This window comes from Schistocerca cancellata, chromosome 3, assembly GCF_023864275.1.
Source record: "Schistocerca cancellata isolate TAMUIC-IGC-003103 chromosome 3, iqSchCanc2.1, whole genome shotgun sequence".
Taxonomy (NCBI): Eukaryota; Metazoa; Arthropoda; class Insecta; order Orthoptera; family Acrididae; genus Schistocerca; species Schistocerca cancellata.
This window is the reverse complement of record NC_064628.1, coordinates 207,334,916-207,355,892: the sequence shown is the minus strand read 5'-3', so window position 1 is coordinate 207,355,892 and position 20,977 is coordinate 207,334,916. Positions and strand designations below refer to the sequence as shown.

At 40.3% G+C, this 20,977-nt stretch overlaps 1 protein-coding gene across 1 annotated transcript in view; it reads right to left on the bottom strand.

Annotated features, from left to right (window-relative positions):
• The window catches only part of LOC126176225 (uncharacterized), a 58,143-nt gene that overhangs the window by 13,513 nt on the left and 23,653 nt on the right, over nucleotides 1-20,977 (bottom strand). The window contains exon 5 of the mRNA XM_049923369.1: nucleotides 6,350-6,555. Within this exon, the coding sequence (XP_049779326.1) occupies nucleotides 6,350-6,555 (206 nt within the window). The remainder of the gene's footprint in view (nucleotides 1-6,349; nucleotides 6,556-20,977) is intronic.

The window sequence follows — 20,977 nt, the reverse complement described above, 5'->3', positions numbered from 1 at the left end:
ATACACCAATATTTTCCTTGTTTTATTCTGCGTAAGGCTATATGCAGCACTTTCGTTTTACAGTCAAATTTATATTTTTTTTTCTTATTCTGGTACGGATTTTGCGATTTTAGGCGTCTTTGGAAGGAAACGTTCACTTTAAAAATATATGCGATGTATTTGTATGAGGTTAATGAAATTTTAATACATTATAGCCAAATATATTGTTAATGTAAATCTCAAGTTACAATATTTTCCGGTCACCCAAAAAACCACGATAGTGCAAAATAAATCAATAATCAAAAACTTTGTCATATCGTGGAAATTTCAATAACAATACAAAATTCTTACTCATTATCTGTGTTACTTCAAAATAGGATCAAATAAGATCAAAATACAGGTATAGTACTGGAATAAACCAAGTTTAAAGGGCAATGTGCCTTCCATTTATTTTCTATTGTAAATGAGTGGTGAGTCATGAAAAAGAGCTAATTCATTTCAGGGAGTGAACAGTTCTGATCCAATCCCTGAAAAGAACAGTTTTGCCCATCTCTAACCTTCAGCAATGGGTGGTAAAACAGAAGCTCCCCATACATATGTGGATCCACTTAGAGCAAGAATTTATTGGCATGTACAGGGACACAATGAATCTTTAGCTTGGTACCTTGATAGGGTGCACACAGCTGTGCTAGCACTGGAGACACGAGTTTCTGAAATGGAGGCTATTCATCGTCTCATTGAGGGGGGTGTGACCTCAAGATAGGTCACATTTTACATTCACTAGTCACCCTGTATCTTGGGTCAATTCCAAGAGCTTGTTTATGTGGCCGGGGCACTTGCCTTTGCTGATGAGCAATGCAAGACTTTAGGGGTGACCTTTATTGTAAGAATGAGGATGTGCACACCATGTAACAAGACAGTAAACACAATCAGACAATTTTCCATTGTTTCTGATGTGGTGCTGATGATCGTTTCAGTCATCAGAGTCTGATACAGCAGGCCCATGTCCCAGGAGTTGACACCTAAAGAGGAGGGGGTGGGCAAACCGTAGGTATTGGCCGCTGAAATGTAAAGTAATTCGAGCGGCTGCAATGCCTCCTCTCTCATAAATCTGCACTCGTTTAGGTCAAGAGCCAGTGAGTGCTCTCCTGGACTGCAGTGATTCTATTTCACTTGATCAAAAACAGTATCTGGAATATTGTTAAATATTGTACTTATGTAGATTTTCTATTCCTAAATCTGTTGATCGGAGATGTCGGCTCACTGATGGGCAAGAGTTACCTCTGTTTGGGCAGATATTGGGTAGTCTGTCAGTGCAGGAGATATCCAGGCCAGTGCAATTTATCATTGCTAACAATTTGAGTGTGCCAGTTATTCTTGTCTGCAATTTTATGCAGCGCACCAGTCTCATCCTTGATTATGCTGGAGGTATCTTCCATTTCAAATTTTCCCTGGGCAATAGTTTTGCATTTTGTTCATGTAGGAATCCAGGAGAATTGGGAGTGTGCAAGGCAAAATGTCAGCTTGTCTCACCATCGACAAACTGACAGGTATAATCGGGGAAGGTGCCCCTTTGAAAGAAAAATCGGTGATCTCATTTTTATTAAAATATTGTCCACACATATGGGCCAGGATATTAAGGGCAAGATGAGGCTGTGTTACTGGGGCACCTGTCATATCATTAAGATACTTAGCCTGGTTAATCTGGAGATTACAGAGGTATCCTCCAACAGACAATTCCAGGTTTATCTGAGTCAAGTGAAGCCTGGGGGACAGTAGGGCTAAGCTTTGGCTTTGTTCTGTTGGAGGCCATGGATCCATTGAGAGACAGAGCATGGTTAATGGCACCATTAGTGCCAGTCATTTCTCTGTATTCATTTAAGATCTCTGTGATTGACTATGTATTGCATGGCTGCAGCTTTCCTCTTTGCTCATATTTCAGCTATTAAAGTGCACGACACTGTGGGGAGAGTGCTGGTTTTGGTCGGTTGGTTGGCATTCCAGTGCGCAGTCTGGTTGTCAGCGGCTGCTCTTTGCACATGTTCTGCCTCTTTCTGTCATGTGGGTAGTGGGGCTGTGGACGGAGATGCACATGTGGTTGGCAAGTGTGTACTGCGTCTAGTGATAAGGCGATGGTCTCGTCTGTGTTGCTAAACTATGTGAACATGTGAAAGTGGCTTTGGAATGTATCAGCCTGCAACCAGATATGCTACAGAATCAAACAGTGGGAATTATTCAGATTCTTAAAGCCCTGCTGTATACATGTATATTGAATTTCATGCTGTTTGCAGTTAATGGCTCTCCCAGTGTTTGGACGCCCATGTTGTCCATTTTGTGTTGACCACTGGTGCACAAATTATTGAACAGTGGCTATCTGTGTGAATGAGGTTTCCTGTTTTGGAAGCTTTTGAGATTCGAGCAAGGAATGTATATCTAAGTGCGTGTCTGTGAACTCCAAAATAACCACAGGTTCAATTTTCTGGCTGTCTGCTGGTATTTAGGTAATGCGTTCAGAGGTAAACAAGCAGAGGCTTAATGATGTAAAATTTACATTGTACTAGAGTCCTGCCATATTGTAATTACTAAGTGTGTATTTATGGAATATATATATATATAGTATAATTAACCGGCTCTGGGGTTATCTTATGAATTAAGTTACAAGTGCATGATTTAGCACTATGACCAGCTTATTATATATTTGAGTATATTATAACTTCCTGTTCTGGCAATAATAAGCCTGTCTGCATATATTATCAATGACAAAGTAGTGCAGATAATTAAAGTGGTTAATTCTGAATGTGAATGGCTTGTGGGTCCATTGTGGCCATATCCCTGTTTTGAAATTGTTCTAATGTCTTAATGATTCTATTACTCTGGATTCTGCCCAGTTTGTCATGTGGTTTTATGTTGTTATTTCAGTGGTAGGCCTTGGCAGTGGCCAGTCTGAATTGTAACTGATAGTGTGGTTGCTGCATTTATCAGTAGACTCCAGTTCTTCTGTAACTTTGGGTTGAGCCTTTTATTATCTGTTTGTGGTGACACTGAGGCATCCGTCTTTCCTTCTTCAGCCATTCCTTTCAGCTTTGATTCAGGCTCGACCTGAGTTGTAGCTTCCATGCACCTCTGATGTGCCATTAGTTGTCACTGAAATTTTGTAATAGTTGAACGATGCCTTTTATTGCACTGGGTTTTTAATATCTTATTCAGAAAGAGAAATTGTGAGTTGCTTCTGCTGTTATATCTTAGGACGTGTCCTGCTTCTGTGGAAATTTTTCTCAGTAAACAATTTATTGTTTGTATGGTTCTTAAGATTTATGTAAAGAGGGTTTTAAAATTATTTATTGTTTGGGGTGGGCTTTGATGCCCATAGACATTTTGTCTGTTCAGTAATGTTTCAAATTCTAGGGCAATTATGTATATTATTCTGGGGTAAAAGCAGTTTGCTGTTGTCATTCAATTGTTAAATACAATCTGCTGGAAATTACAAGTCAGAATTTGTGTTTGATTGGTAATTATTGTCTTGTCTTTATTGAATTGAAGTATCCTTGAACGTGTGTCCCACGCCTCATAGATAGTTAATAGTAATTTTGTTTTCGTGTCTAGCTGGTGATGAGAGTAGTTTTAGATTTGTATTTAGTTGAGTGCCAATGTAAGTAGCATCAAGTAAGTCAAAGAGTTGTTTCATAATCTGTTGGTGTGTGGTTAATTGTAGAGGCCAATTTTATTGGCCTTTTTTTGCCTGTGGCCAAGGGCCAAATATTCTAACTATTATTGTTATTAGCTTAATTCTGTCTGCTGGTGTGAAATCAGCTGAATTTTATTTTCATTATGCTAAAGGCATTTTATGTTGATATTCTGTAGATAAGCTATGCTTAAAGGTGCTGTATTGGAATGTAAATTAACTTCTGTTTTGTTATCATTTTTCTATTTTAAAAAATATTTTATGTTTAATAATTGCTTCACAAAACTAAGCCTATGCCTGCACAACCCCCAGCCATATCCTAAGCTACAGCAGGAATAATGATTGCTTTCATGCCTTTGTGTCCACTGTACTCAGTCTCATCTTACTTTTACTATCTCTGTGGGAGTGATGCATAGATTCCTAGATTACTCACTACATGTTGGTTCATGAAATGTGGTACTTTGGCTTATCTTCAAGTGTCTGTCAGTTCAGCTTCATTCCTGTGACATTAATATTTCTTTGTAGGACAGTATTCCTGATTTATTTATCATATGTGCATTTGAGTAAGTTGTTTTTACAATGGAAATTAATGTTACAGTACCTTATTTATAGTACAAAATATGTTTTCTGTTAATGGCAGTAATGATATTATTTTTGCTTTATATTAGGGCTGATTGATCACATGAATGAACAAAATGTTTTTAGCTGAGTTAATATCATTCCCTGATATGGAATTATTGTTTGATATTTTCATTATTATTTGAAGTAAATAATTTACATAGTATGGAAATGGTTTGGCTATATTTCTTCTTACATACTGATAGAGAAGCTTGAATGCGGTAGTTCATAGCAAAAAACCCTCTCCATGCCAACCAGCATGGATTCAAAAGACTTTGGTCTTATGAACACAATACATGGATTGAGGTGCAGCATTTCATGTGTTCCAAAAAGCATTTGACTTTATTATCACACTAATGCTTATTAAACAAAATGTGATCATATGGGATATCATATGAAGTTTGCAACTAGACTGAAGAATTTCTTTTAGGGAGGACACAGCATGATATCTGGGATAGAGAGTGACAAACACATACAGAAGTAATGTCAGGTTTCGACAAGGAAAATTTGTTGGCACCCATATTGTTCATGTTGTACACTAATGAGTATGCAGACAATGAATGAAATATTCACTCTGTAGAAGATTGTGCACTTTTATGAAACTTCCTGGCTGATGAAAACTGTGTGCTGGACCGAGACTCAAGCTTGGGACTTTTGCCTTTGATGGGCAAGTGCTCAACTGGCTGAACTCCTTTCTTTCAGGAGTGTTAGTCTTGCAAGTTTTTCAGGAGAGCTTCTGTGAAGTTTGGAAGGTAGGAGATGGGGTACTGGTGGAAGTAACGTTGTGAGGACAGGTCGTGAGTTGTGCTTGGGTAGCTCAGTTGGTAGAGCACTTGCCTGTGAAAGGCGAAGATCCTGAGTTTGAGACTAGGACTGCACACAGTTTTAATCTGCCAGGACGTTTCATATGCAGATGATATTAATAGTAACCACAGATCTTTCACTGATGACACCAGATATTTATAATGAAGCACTGCCTGTAAAAATATTATATAAATATTCAGTGTGATCTTGATAAGAGTTCATGTTGGTGCAAATAATTGGCAACTCATTTTAAACCTTCAGAAAAGCACTACCCAGTTGTAAAACTGTAGTAGTCTTTGACTACAATTTCGAGTCAGAGTCAGAATAAGTTAACACATAAAAGTACCTGGGTGTAACCATATTTGCAGTAATATGAAGTGGACTGATTTTGTAGACTCAGTCCTAGGTAGAGCGGGTGACAGGCTTTGCTCCATTAGTAGGATAAGGGCAAAAATGCAATCAATCTACACAAAGGAAAGTGATTACAAAACACTCATGTGACTCATCCTAAAATATTGGTCAAGTATTTGGGACTCATACCAAATAGCACAATTGCGAGATACTGAATGTGTATGATGAAGGGTAGCATATAGGGCATAGGTTTGTTTGAAGCCGGTTGAAGCCACAGGAATCACAGGTTGGGGGATGAGGGCAGAGGGGTGTCATTTCGGCGTTCTGATGCACAAGACCTCTGCTACTGAAGAAGGAGCAGATTGTCCGAAATTGTTTGTACCATTTTATCTGCTGGATACGTTTGTTGCAATGCTTGGAGGAGAAGAGAAACTTTTTGCACTGAAGATGTCTCATGTACTTCGATGCCTCCAGGATTGCATGGAACTCTGTGCTATATGGAATTTATTCAATTCCCTTAATTTGAATCATCAGTATACACTATCTTAAAACTGTGATTCATACGAAAAATGTTATAGAATATAAATTTGCAGGTTGTATCTGGATGCAATCTTTCTTAGAATTCGTCAATTTTTAAATGATTCTCTGCCCATTTAGAAGCCAATGCAGAGATCTGCTTCAAGCTTGGCACAAAACTTTAAACTCAGCTGCGCCGATCTCTAAAAGACAATCTTTCACGTGATTCCGCCTGACATTGGAAGTAGATTAGGGGGTGGAGAAAAGTGAGTTGGATGCTCTAGATTTATTTATTCATCGTTGTATGGAAGAAAGTCAAAGACTGACTGAATCATCGAGGCTGAATAGTATGTCCGTAGCGGAGTAGAACATCATATGCGTGAGGGCAGTGGTACTCACGGCGTGCAGTGGGCGAGGTAGGCCTTGGAGCGGCTGCGGTGCCTTCAGTGTCGGTTGGGGAGATGTCTGGCTGACGGTGTGGGGCGCTGTTGCCGTTGTCGTCCACATTGAGCACGTGCATCCGGTAGCCTGGCGACAGCGCGCGGTCCAGCGAGCAGCTGCCACGCTCGTCGGAGCAGCGGCTGCCGCGGCCGCTGCGTGACACACTGCGGCAGCCAAACAAACGCAACCTTTTTCATGACAGGACTGACTACGGGGGCCACTGCCAGCTACGCCTAATTCATAAGTCAGCATATTTATTGTAGGTGCGTGACTCCGAATGGTTTGTTCCTCTCTCTCTCTCTGTCTTCCTGTGTCTCTTATTCAAGCCATGGCGAAGGGTACCTTCTAATACTGTTTATTCATTCATTTTCATATTAGACTCGCAAACTGAGCAAGGGAAAAACTACTGTCTACATGTTTCCCGAAAAGCCCCGATTTCTATCCTGCCTTCGAGGTCCTTACACTATACATATGTTGGTGTCAGCAGAATCGTTATGTGGTCCGTCACAAATAGTGGTTCTCAAAACTTTCTCAATACTGGTTCACTAAAAGAACGTCGTCTTCTCTCCAGGAAGTCTTGTCTAAGTTCACGAAGCATTTCCGTAATACTCATGTGTTGACCAAACTTATTGGTATCAAGTGTAACAGTATGGCTAGCAAAGTTCTCGAAATCATATTAAACAGGTGAGTTCCTTGGCAGTAATAGAGTTTGTTGGTAATGGCAAATTTATCCCGGAATATGATGATGCCTCAGTTCATACGGCTGAAATGTCTGACATTAGTTTCATGAGTATGAAGTAATACATCTCTCTCGCTCAGCAGAACATGACAGGTTTAAATAATATGGAGCCAATTCAGCATGTAATGGACAATTAAGCGCTCTTCTGTCATTTCTGGTCCATCGTAAAGAATTTTCAAAGCTTCTTTTCTGGCTATAGTTCAGAATCACGTAGACCACCAGCCATTATTTGCGCATATTGACCCCAAAAGTACATCACTAGTCACTAAAATTACAAGACCAGGATGGACAGTAAAGGCGAAATTTTACTTATTGTGTGTTTACAGTATAGTAAGAAGAAAACGTAAGTGACGTTTGCAGATTTTTAAAATTCTTATTTATGCTCGTATGTGACCTGAAGACATGCAGGGTGCGAAGGTTGGCACATCTGGCAGTCTTGGCAGCAACACCAGCTTTAACATGGCTAGGCATCAAGTCGAACTGACAAGGAAACATTTTCAGCTGTACATAAACTATCTTGATGAAACTTGGTGGGTACATAGAGGGATCAAAATAATGCAATACGTATATTTTCACTATTGCTCAATTTCACTTCAAGAGGGTAAACCACAAACCGAAAGGTAATTTGGCATAGCCTGTTAGCTTTAGTGGGAATATCTTTGAAACCATGATATATAAAAAAAAATGTGTTTCCTGGAAAAATGGAAATGTAATTAACGTTCTTGAAAACTGTGCAGTCAGATTTTGTAATAATTTGAAAAAAAAAAAAAATGTTCAAATGTGAAATCTTACGGGACTTAACTGCTAAGGTCATCAGTCCCTAAGCTTACACACTACTTAACCTAAATTATCCTAAGGACAAACACACACACCCACGCCCGAGGGAGGACTCGAACCTCCGCCGGGTCCAGCCGCACAGTCCATGACTGCAGCGCCCTAGATCGTTCGGCTAATCCCGCGCGGCGAATAATAATTTTAAATTTTGCAAAATACCCCACCGCTATTATATAATTTTGAAAAATGAAAACTTTTGTTACAACATAAATTAAATAAGCTTTCACGCCACATACATCCACATGTAATAAACCTGGTTTCTCATGTATCATTTCCGGAAATAAGCTGTAGTCTTACACAGTGTGCTGTTGGAGTATTTTCAACGTGTATGATTAATGTATCTAAATGTTCATCATTATTCCAGTTATTTATTTTATCGATTTCTTTCTGTATCGTTTCACATTCACATATGCGTATTGTGATAATTGAAAATATTATGTAACTCATCATTATGACATTAAATCACAAAATAGCGATAGTTTGTAAAGAAATCCTCAAAACATAACTTTTTTTGCGTCATACAATAAAATATACCAAATTTTTTCACATAATACGCACCGCGGAGAAAACAAAATTCAACAGGATTTCAAATTGTGGTAGGTGATCCTCTAAATATCCTGATGTAAACCAGGTGTATTTCAGAACATTGGAAAATGTTGGCGAAGAGAACTGCTGATGTACTAATGACTGCAGGTTGATTATATTGATTCTCATGGGGAGACTGGCATCACAGTCACTCAGAAGAACTAGTTCTCAAAATACTCCCACAAAGTTCTTCCAACATTGATAGCAGAATACATCCCACGGCCGTACCTTACCTGTCGAGCCTTCAGGGATCACCAGATGAACAAGTTCCTTGTTCTCTGCTACGACGCTCTAAGCGGATTTTGACGCTGACCACCCGCCTTTCCGTTGTTCTAAAAGAAACTAATGGACAGTTTGGACCGAGAATTCTAGAATCTGTTTTTGAAACCAAAAATGTTGTTGTGACAGTATCTACATTTGATAAATTGATGTATGAGTAGATCAAAAAGTATTTAAAGGACGTTTTCTTTCCCAATGTGGTAGAAAAATTTGTGTCACTGTTAGATTCTTGGGGTGTTTAATGTGGAAGGACCATTTCAAGCATCGTAGCTGAGGACAAGGAACTTGTTCTGGTGACCCCAAGAGGCTCGGCGAGAAAGGTTCGACCATTGGCCATATGTAGTTTTCGATGTTGGAAGAACTTTGTTAGAAGATTTTCATATCTAGTTCTACTGAACTATATGTATGTGGCATTAACGCTTCTTTAATTTACATTGTAACAAATGTTTTCCATTTTTGAAAATTAGGTAACGGTGTTGAGATGTTTTGCAAAATTTCAGAATATTACAAAAGTTGGTTACGTAGTTTTCAGTAACATTAATTACATTTCAACTCTTGTAAGAAACACACTTTTTATGTAGTTTGGTTTCAAAGATATTATCTTTAAACCTAATATTCGAAATTACCTTTTGGAGTGTGTTTTACCCTTTAAAATTCAAATTGGGTAAACATGAAAAAAAGTCTTGCATTATTTTGACTCCTCTGCACACCCGCCAAGTTTCATCAGGATCGTTTATTTACACCTGGGAATGTTTCTACGTAAATTTGAGTGGCAGACACTTGTATATATTTCCTTGCTGAGTTCACAAGCCTTAGGTGTTGGCGAGTGTTAGTCTCCTTAGCCCTCGGCGACTCACAACCAGATGTTTTTAGTGCATGAGAGATCTGGATAACGCGCTGGTCAGGGGAACCGTAGAACACCCTCTATATCGTAGTAGGTCAGGACAGCACAGGAAACATGCGGTTTTGTGTTGTGTTGTTGAGAGAGAACGTCTCTGAGACCTAATACCCGACCAAGCGAACCAGAAGTTCCATCAAGACAGATGTTAAGCCAATAAGACGACAAAAAATGCAATCTAGCAACGATCTTTCTCCTCGGAGACGTTTTGCCACTCCCGTTCGCTTCACTATCGTTGGCGCTCCTTTCTCTGCTGCCGCGTCAAGTAAGCCGCAACAATGCGGCCGCTGAGATGCTGTATGGCGTTGAGTGTGGTCTGCTGAACCAACCAATTCCTTACGCTATAGACAGCAGTGGGATATCACAGGGCGATAAATCGCTGTTTCGATAGGCCATAATCCTAACTCTGGTGGACTTTTCTCCGTCTCACACAAAGCAAAACACCATCATCTCACAACCGAGCAGCATTCAAGTGCCATTTCTGAATGAGAAGGTGGGTCTGTAATCTTTCTTTTATACAGAACGTATCCGGCATTACATCTACCTTCCTCGTGCGATTGTGCTGAGATGCTAATCACTTGCTTATTCGAGCATTTCGCATAATACATCACGTCAGTTTGACGTTTCTTGCATTCGGTCTTCATGGTGTCATTTTAGTTGTCAGCAGTGTATTCATGTTACTTTCCATACCAGAGATGGGTTAGTGGTCCCTTGTCTTATCTCTTTACACTATAACTTAAATTTATCCACGTTGCATTGAATTTTTTGAAGTCAGTGACTGTTTTACGAGATTTATACGAGAATTTGTCAGCTTCAGTCCTTACAATATTTATTGGCAGCATGCTACCATTACAGGTGCTTTGCTTTACCTCTTTATGTATAAATATTTATTTCTGACCTTAGTCTCCCTGGCGACAGACATATTTCTACCAACAGGAGGCCAGTTTGTTGATACCGTCAGTTCAGAATGTTTGACTTTGTTGACAGAGTAATAACCTCACCTATGCTTGAAACGCTTCATTGCTATCTAAGTGAAGTCGTCGAAGGTGTTCTTTAAGTTTTGGAAACAGATGAAAATCGGATGCGGCTAAGTTGAGACTGTGCGGAGGATAATCGATGACAATGAATACAAGATGTGGGATGGCTGTAGATATCACAGTGCTCGTGTGTGCTCTGGTATTGTCGTGTTGAAGGAGGGGGTACTTCATGTGTGAACGAACCTTTCGAATTTGAAATTCGATTATAAAACGCTGCTTCTCACGCAGGTTACACACATCCAAGTTTTTGAGTTAGCAGTCTTGTGGCTAATTTGATGCGGTCCGCCACGAATTTCTCTCCTGTGCTAACCTTTTCATCTCAAACTAGCACTTGCAGCCTATGTCCTCAAATATTTGGTCAGTTAATTCCAATCTCTGTCTTCCTCTATAGCTTTTGCCCTCTACCACTCCTTCTAGTACCATGGAACTTATTCACTGATGTCTTAACAAACACGTGCGCTATCATACTTTCCCTTCTTTTTGCCAGTGTTTTCCATACATTGCGCCTTTTAGAGATGTTCATTCCTCTTCAACTGAATTGCCTACTGAGCTATTCGTTGTCACAGTATCTGTAGCCTCCACAGAGAACTTCAAGCATATCTCAGCATTCCATAGTACTTCTGTATCCCACTTCTTTGTGCGTTGATTCTTCCTGACTAGTCTCTTAAACTTAGGCCTACTCTTCATCATTACCAAATCGTGTTCTAGGTCTATATATGCCCCTGGGCATACCTTATAATCCAATATTTGATTTCGGAATCTCTGCTTGATCATGATGTAATTTAACTGAAATCTTCCTTTATCTCCCGGCCTTTTCGAAGTATACCTCCTCGTCTTATGATTACTGAACAGAATATTCGGTATTACCATCTCAAATTTATTGCAGAACTCTATTAGTCTTTCTCTGTTCTCATTCTTACTACCAAAGCGATATTCTCCCATAACCCTTTCTTCTGCTCGTTCTCCTATAACCGCATTCCAATCCCCCAAGACTATTAGATTTTCATCTCTCTTTACGTAATGAATAACCCGTTAAGTATCCTCATATACATTCTCTATTCCTTCACCATCTGTCTGCCGCGTCGGCACTTATACCTGAGCTATTGTTGTCGGTGTTCGTCATCTGTCGATTCTAATGAGAACAACCCTGCTACTGAATTGTTCACAGTAACTCATTCTCTACCCTACCCTCTATTTATTACGAATCCTACTCCCTTTATTACATTTTCTGCTGCTTTTGATATTATACTATATTCATCTGACCAGAAGTCCTTGCCTCTTTCCGTTTCACTTCATTGACGCCCACTATATCTAGATTGAACCTTAGTAATTTCCTTTTCAGATTGTCTAGCTTACATACCTCGTTCAAACTCCCGTTATTCCACACCCCAGCTCGTAGAACGTTATCCTTTCGTTGATTATTCAAACTATTGTCACAGTCACCTCCCGCTGGCAGTCCCCTTCGAGAAATCCGAATGAGGGATGGACCGGAATCTTTTGCATATTGTACGATCATTGTGACACTTTTTCAGTTACAGGCCTCAGGTCTTGTGGATACATGTTATGATCTTTAGTGCAGTGGTTTCAATTGCTTTTGCGTACTGATGCAGTAGATCACTGCTGATTTTTCCGTCTTTTAGGAACAGTTTCCAACCCAAGGGGTAAGAGTATGCCCTGAATCTCTATCCGCTCCTCCGCCCTCTTTGACAGGGCCGTTGGCAAAGTGAGGGTGACTTCTTATGCTGGAACTCTCCGGTCGCCATTGTTGATGCTTTTTGTACAAAATTTTAGCAATGGTGGCGTTTAAAAATGTATGGACCCAGGATGGCAGGATCGTAGTCAAGACGGAAGGAGGGAGGAAAACGGTGACGAACATGTCCGAACTGAAAGACTGAGCGAAATCTCGCGAGACACAAAGTCTCATATTGTACTCTGTCTAATATAAGTTAATTTTTATTCTTTCTTTTCATTTTTTACCTAAATATTGCTTCGTTATTTCTATAAGTACCATAAGTACTCTATTTAAAATCAGTCAGTTGTTTCACATAAATATTGCTTCTTTATTTGTCTATCATAAGTGCTCATGTATATGCATATTGTCAGTCAAACGGGAATTAACATTCTCCATTAACAGGAATCTCCTTAAAACCGCCTTTCTACATCTGTTATTTTCATCCTCGTCACTACCACTACTACTACTATTACCTTTTTCGTAACCACTACTGCCACTTTCCATCTTTCTTTTTGCTCCTTTCTCCGATACCTCCAGCTTGTCTTCCACCTTTAGCCCACAGACGCTTGAGTCAGTCACGACCTTGGACACACCTGTAAATATGTCTTCCCTCGCGAAATCCAGCTTTTGTCCCTCTTCCGGCCAGCAGGTAGACGGAGCGCGCTCGGTCCTACAGGCGGCCACAATGGGTCGAACCGGTTCCGGCGGCGGGCTCTTTGTGGCCCACGCGAACGCTCAGTCGCTAACGGCTCACTTCGACGAGTTCTGTGACCTGTTCTGCCAATCGCTGTTCCATATTATCCTCGTCTCTGAAACTTGGTTGAAACCAAACATTTCTTCCAACGCTATCCGAATCACTGGTTACTCTCTCCTAAGGGCAGATCGTGAAACACGACGCGGGGGTGGTGTGGGTGCCTATGTTTGCTCTGATCTGAGACCTACTGTACTATGCACATTGGATGCAAAGGGCGAAGGAGAAGCAGAGTTCTTGTTTTTCGAAATAAATACATCAAATCAGAAACTGCTAATTGGAGTAATCTATAAACCTCCAAACGTCGGTGCTATGTCCTCCTTTCAGTCTGCCCTGTCCTCGCTTGTGACACTGTATGAACACATAATCATTATGGGCGACACAAACATCGACTTACAGTTAAAATCTCCCTCTGCAGAAAAACTAAGGAGACTGTTCCACTCCAATGATATGAGTTTAACACCGCTGGACCCAACTCATCACACGCCACACAGCCATACACTCATAGATACAATAGCAACAAAGCGACCAGATAAAATAATTCGCGCCAATCAGACATCCGCTCCAGGACTCTCTGCTCACGACGTGATATTCTTAAATTACTCAGTGCATACTACCAAAGAAAAATCTCAACTGGTAACCTACAGAAACCTAGAAAATGTTAACCATGACGCTCTTCAAAAGGATTGCTCAGACATCCCTTGGCATGATATAAGCAATGAACCGACTTTAGACGGAAAAATTCGGTAATTATGTCGCAAAATTATTGCACTGTATGATAAACATGCTCCTCAACGCACTGTCAAGGTAAAGAGAGCTCCCGCTCCATGGCTCACCACTGCATTACGCCAGTTAATGAATAAACGTGATGCTGCACATAGGGCCTTCAAGCGTAACCCAACTCCCGAGGAGTACGAAGCTTATAGGAAACTCCGAAATAGAACCAAGCAAAGCGTGAGGAATGCCAAAGTCAGACATGCCCGCTCTGTCATATGCGGCATATCAAAACCTGCTGCACTGTGGAAAAAGCTGCGCAGTTTCGGTATAGGGAAGCGAAGATCTGACGCTGTTTATCAAGCGTCTGCAGAAGAATTAAACGATTTCTTCTCAACAGCTGTAAACTGCCACGCAGCGACAAATTGCCAGCCCCAAGATATAAATCTCTCGAGAGACAAGTTTTTCCTAAAACATGTAACTACCGGCACAGTACACAAGGCAATTATGAGAATCTCTTCCGAGGCAGTAGGAAATGATGGACTGAGCATTGGCATGATTAAGAATGTCATAGACACTATTACTCCAGTTATCACAGACATCTTCAACCTGTCTCTTGTCGGTAGTACATATCCTACTGAGTGGAAGCAAAGTTTAATTCAACCTATACCCAAGACTGACAACCCTAAATCGCCAGGTGACTACAGGCCGATCAGCATACTGCCTGCAATATCTAAAGCCCTAGAATACATCGTCCATGAACAGCTGACAGATTACCTCAAAACTCATAACATCCACAACAAATATCAGTGAGGCTTTCGAAAGCACCATAGTACAGCAACTGCATTAATCAAAGTAACTGATGACATTAAACATGCTATGGACAGACGTGAAGCTACCATCCTAACACTGCTTGACTTTAGCAAGGCTTTTGATACAGTTGACTTTGATATATTACTAATTAAAATGAAGCAGCTAAATTTCTCAAACAGCGCAATACACTGGTTCGACAGCTACCTCAAAAACAGAAGTTAACAAGTCATTTGTGGGTCGGAAAAGTGATCATGGAAAAACATGCGCTCCGGAGTTCCCCAAGGCTCCGTCCTTGGTCCATTACTCTCCTCACTGTACATTAATGATATTTCTTCAGTGATTCACTCCTGCAACTACCATCTATATGCCGACGACATCCAACTGTACATAAGTGCAAGCCCCAAGAACATTGCTCACGCAGCAGCGAGTATGAACGCAGATCTTTGCTCTGTTTCTCGATGGGCACAGAACCTAGGTCTGAAACTAAACCCCAAGAAATCCCAGGTCATACTTATATCTCATCCAAAGTTAATCAGTCGGTACTTTCGCGAAACAGTCCCTCAAATACTCCTCAATGGTACTCAACTACCATACCAAAAACAGTAAAAGACCTTGGAATAATCTTGGATGAACACCTAAACTGGGAAGAACAAACAGTCACAACTTGCCGGCAATCGCTCTCCTCCCTACAAGCAATTCAAAAATTTAGAAAAATATTTCCAACCCGTGTTAAACAAAAATTAGTCCAAACACTAGTCTTGCCTAATCTTTACTACTGTGATGTAGTTCAACACGGCACAAATAGTGAAAATTCGAGATGCCTCGAGCTAGTGATGAATGCTTGCGTTAGATACGTATGCAATATACGGTTGTATGTTCATATCAGTCCTTCATACTCCCAGCTAGGTTGGATACGCCCACATAAGGCACGCGATCTCCACACGATGTGCTTACTTCATCGATTTCTTAGCCACTGGTGCCCCCAATACTGATCTTCTCACATTAAACACCTATCATCATTCCACAACCGCAATACCAGATCGGATACGTCTAGCATCTTGGCTGTACCTTTACATAACACAAAATCTTTCTCCGTGTCATTCTCCATCTCAGCCATACGACTATGGAACGCGCTCCCCTGTGATCTGCGTCTTATCCAGAACCACTTAACATTCAAGAGGGAACTCAAGACTTACATATTAGGGACGGTATAGCCACCATTGTCGTGCCCCTCTCATCTTTTTCTTTCTCCTCTCCATCATAGCTTCGAATTTTACCATTCTACTGTATTTCTCTTCCTCTAACCTGTCTACCTCTTCTATATCTCTTTCACCCCATTCTATCGTCTTATGTCTCTACTTGATGAGAATAACTCACAAGCGGCAAGAATATAACGAGAAAATTCCCAACTAGCAATAGGACTGACATTCATAAAAGAAAAAAATACTACTTTCATATACATAGTCATTACTATTATTATTATTCTTGATTGTTATAATTATTTTTTGATTGTTATAATTATCATTGTACTACTTTTATAATCTCTATTTTTTTCTGTAACATTAATACTGTATAACATGTTGTATGTCCTTAATGTTCTGTAGAAACTGAAATTTGTTGAATCTGAGTATGCCTGGTTAGGTGTAAGAGATGGCCTGAAGGCCCTAATCTTGCCAGGTAAAATAAATGCATAAATAAATAAATAAATAAAATCCGGGACCGACGATGTTTCGATTACTAACCAAAGGCGCTACCGCTAGATCACGAGATATATTACAGCCATGTTACACGCTACAATTCGGATCCCTCTAGCGGCAGAGGGCTGCAAATATATAGACATGAAGAATAACGAGGTTGAATGTTCTACATCTACATCGCTACTCTGCAAATCACACTTACATGGCTACTCTGAAAATCACACTTCAGTGGCTGGCAGAGGGTTCATCGAACTACCTTCACAATAATTCTGGTATTCCACTCCCGGACAGCGCCCGGAAAAAACGAGCACTTAATCTTTCCGTGCGAGCTCTGATATCCCTTATTTTATTATCATGACCATTTCTCCCTATGTAATTCACCGTCAACAAACTATTTTCGCATTCGGAGGGGAAAGTTGGTGATTGAAATTTAGTGAGAAGGTCCCGCCACAACAGTAAACTCCTTTGTTTTAATGATGCTCACACCAAATCCTCTATTATGTCCGTGACACTCTGTCCCCTATTTCTCGATAAAACAAAACGTGCTGCCCTTCTTTGAACTTTCTCGATGTACTCCGTTAATGCTATCTTGTAAGGATCCCACACGGCACAGCAGTTCTCCAACAGAGGACGGACAAACATAGTGCAGGCGGTCTCTTTAGTAAATCTTTTTATCTTGTTAAGTGTTCTGCCAATAAAACACGGTCGTTGGTTAGCCTTCCCCACAACATTTCCTTTCCAATTTAAGTTGTTTACAATTGTAATTTCTAGGCGTTTCGATGAATTTACGGCCTTTAGATTTGATCGATTTATCGTGTAAACTAAGTTTAACGAATTCCTTTTAGCACTCATGTGGACGGCCTCACACTTTTCATTATTTAGGGCCAACTGCAAATCTGCGCAGCATACAGATATCTTCTCTAAATCGTTTTGCTATTAGTTTTGATGTTCTAATGACTTTACTAGACGATAAACGACAGCATTGTTTGCAACCAACCTAAGACGACTCCTCAGATTGTCTCCTAAATCGTTTATACAGGTAAGGGACAGCAGAGGGCCTGTAACACTACCTTGGGGAACGTTAGAAATCACTTCGGTTTTACTCGATGACTTTCCGTCAGTTACCACGAACTGTGAGCTCTCTGACAGGAAATCTTGAATCCAGTCTCATATCTGAGACGATATTCCACACGCACGCAATTCGATTACAAGCTGCTTGTGAGGTGAGGTACGGTGTCAAAAGCCTTATGGAAATCTAAGAATAAAGAGTTAGTTGTGTTTCACAAGAACGATGTTTTCTAAATCCATGTTCACTGTGTCTCAATAGACCGTTGTCTTCGAGGTAATTCATAATGTTTGAACACAACACAGGGTGTACATAAAGTTCGGGAACAGTTTCTATTATTTACTGCACAAGAACCAAACATTGTACAGATATTATACGTCTGTCATTTTGAAGAGAAACCGTGATCAGTTTTTTTCATGTACACCGCTACAGCGTAGTTTGGTAATCTGCCGATAGTCTGCGCTAGTCTCAAACATGGCGGGTTCAGGTGCGGAGCGAGCTTCCTGCGTGTTGGCGTTGGACAAAAACACCAGATCTCACACCGTGTAACTTTTTTCTGTGAGAACACATTAAAGATCTAGTGTATGTACCGCTTCTACCGCGTAATGTGGCAGAGCTCCGGGAGAGAATATGGCAAGCGAGTGCCACAGTCGATGATGCCATGCTGTTACGGGTATGACAAAAATTCGACTACCGTCACTCATGGCTCGCATATCGAATGTTTGTGAAAAAAACTTTCAGAGCTTCTCTTCAAAATGTAATGTGTGTCATCTGCAGAATGTTTAGTTCTTGTGCAATAAATAATTGAAAGTGTTCCAGGACTTTATGTACCCCCTGTATATGTTAAAAAATCCTATTGCATATCGACGTGAATAGTATGGGCCTGTAATTTAGCGGATTACTCCTACTGCCTTTCTTGAGTATTGGTGTGACCTGTGCAACTTTTCAATCTTTGGTTATGGATCTTTCGTCGAGAGAACGGTTGTATATGACTGTTACCTATGGAACTATTGCATCAGCATACTCTGAAAGAAGCCTAATTGACATACAATTTGACTGGAAGATTTGCTTTTATTAAATGATTTAAGTTTGCTTCACTACTTCGAGGATATATGGTCCTAAGTTACTCATGTCGATCTGTTTTTGATTCGAACTCTGGAATATTTACTTCGTGTTCTTTGGGGAAGGAATTTTGGAAGTCTGTGTTTAGTAACATTGCTTTAGCAGCATTGTCATCAATAGTATTTCCATTGCTATCATGCAAAGAAGACATTGATTGTGTCTTGCCGCCAGCATACTTCACATACTACCGGAATATCTCTGGATTTTCTGCCAGGTTTCGAGACAGTTTTGTTGCGGAAACCCCTTTTAAATAACCTTGGTGGAAACTATGGTATAAGCATCTCGCACTGAAGTGCACTCTAAATTTCAAGCTTCTGTAAAAGATCGCTAATCTTGGGAGTTTTGCATTCGTTTAAATTTTATGTGCTTTTTTTGTTGTTTCTGCGAAAGAGTGTTAATAACATTTGTTTGTTAATAAGCTTTAAGAGTGTTCACATAAAAATTCGAAGGCATTACTTTTCAACACGGCCTCGTATATTACTTTTTTAATTATAGATTCCTTCGGTGTATGATGAGGTACATTTGCTTTGTGCGCCAGTGAGGTCGTATTGCGAAATTTGTTTCTTGTCCTAAAACATTTATTTATTTTAGTGTGTACCTTAACTGAGTTACGCGTTCAAATCATCTCAGTGTTATATTTACTTATATGATTGGCGTATACGTCGATTTCTGACACACAAAGCACAAGAATAAACACAGAACCTTCACTTCACACTTTCACGTACAGATGTTTACATTCCAAATACCTTCAAAGCGGCCCCTAGTCGGTCAGTGTCACGCACAAATTTTTTGATGCAACAATAATGTCGAACATGTAAAGATGAGATTAAGAGGTTGCGCACTAATATTGAGCACATCAAAAACTTGAAACATATCGTACTACCTGGAAATATTGAGCCACCTGTCGGCAATAATGACAGTATTTTTACTAGTCTCTCGTGTACTAAGGACTCTGGATGCCTTTGTGTTCGCTGTTCGTTGTTCTTGAGTTGAAAATGGTCCAAAAACAAGACGAAAGAGCATTAGTATTAGAGTGCATCGACATGTATAAAACATTGCCGGCACTATGCTACGTTAGGGTGGATAAGTACAAAACAAACATGTTAAGACCGGATCTTATGATTTGTTGCTCGGGAAATAGCCATGAAGGACGATGTTTTGAAATAATCAGATAGGCCTATTACGAATTTATGCGTAAAGGTACATATCGCAGGTTCGAATCCTGCCTCGGGCATGGATGTGTGTGATGTCCTTAGGTTAGTTAGGTTTAAGTAGTTCTAAGTTCTAGGGGACTGATGACCACAGAAGTTAAGTCCCATAGTGCTCAGAGCCATAAAGGTACATATTGACACTTACATCTACATGGATACTCTGCAAATCACATTTAATTGCCCGGCAGAGGGTTAATCGAACCTCCTTCACAATACTCTATTATTGCACTCTCGTATAGCGCGCGGCAAGAACGAACACCTGTATCTTTCCGTACGAGCTCTGATTTTATCGTGGTGATCGTTTCTCCCTATGTAGGCCGGTGCCAACAAAATATTTTCACATTTGGAGGAGAACGTTGGTAATTTGAATTTCGTGAGAAGATTCCGTCGCAACGAAAAACGCCTTTCTTTTAATGATGTCCAGCCCAAATCCTGTATCATTTCTGTGACACTCTCTCCCATATTTGGCGATAATACGGAACGTGCTGCCTTTCCTTGAACTTTTTCTATGTACTCCCTCAGTCCCATCTGGTAAGGATCCCACACCGCGCAACAGTTGTCTACAAGAGGACGGGCAAGCTTAGTGTAGGCAGTCTCCTTAGTCGGTCTGTTACATTTTCTAAGTGTCCTGCCAATAAAACGCAGTCTTTAGTTAGCCTTCCCCACGACAGTTTCCATTAGATCCTTCTAATTTAAGTCTTTCGTAATTGTAATACCTAGGTATTTAGTTGAATTTACGGCTTTTAGATTAGACTGGTTTATCGTGTAACCGAAGTTTAACGAATTCCTTTTAGCACTCATGTGGATGACCTCACACTTTTCCTTATTTAGGGTCAACTGCCAATTTTCGCACCATTCAGATATCTTTTCTAAATTTTGCAACTTGTTTTGATCTTCTGATGACTTAATTAGTCGATAAACAGCAGCGTTATCTGCAATCAAGGCTCCTCAGATGGTCCTCCAAATCGTTTATATAGATAAGGAACAGCAAAGGGCCTATAACACTACTTTGGGGAACGCCAGAAATAACTTCTGTTTTACTCGATGACTTTCCGTCAATTACTACGAACTGTGACCGCTCTGACAGGAAATCACAAATCCAGTCACA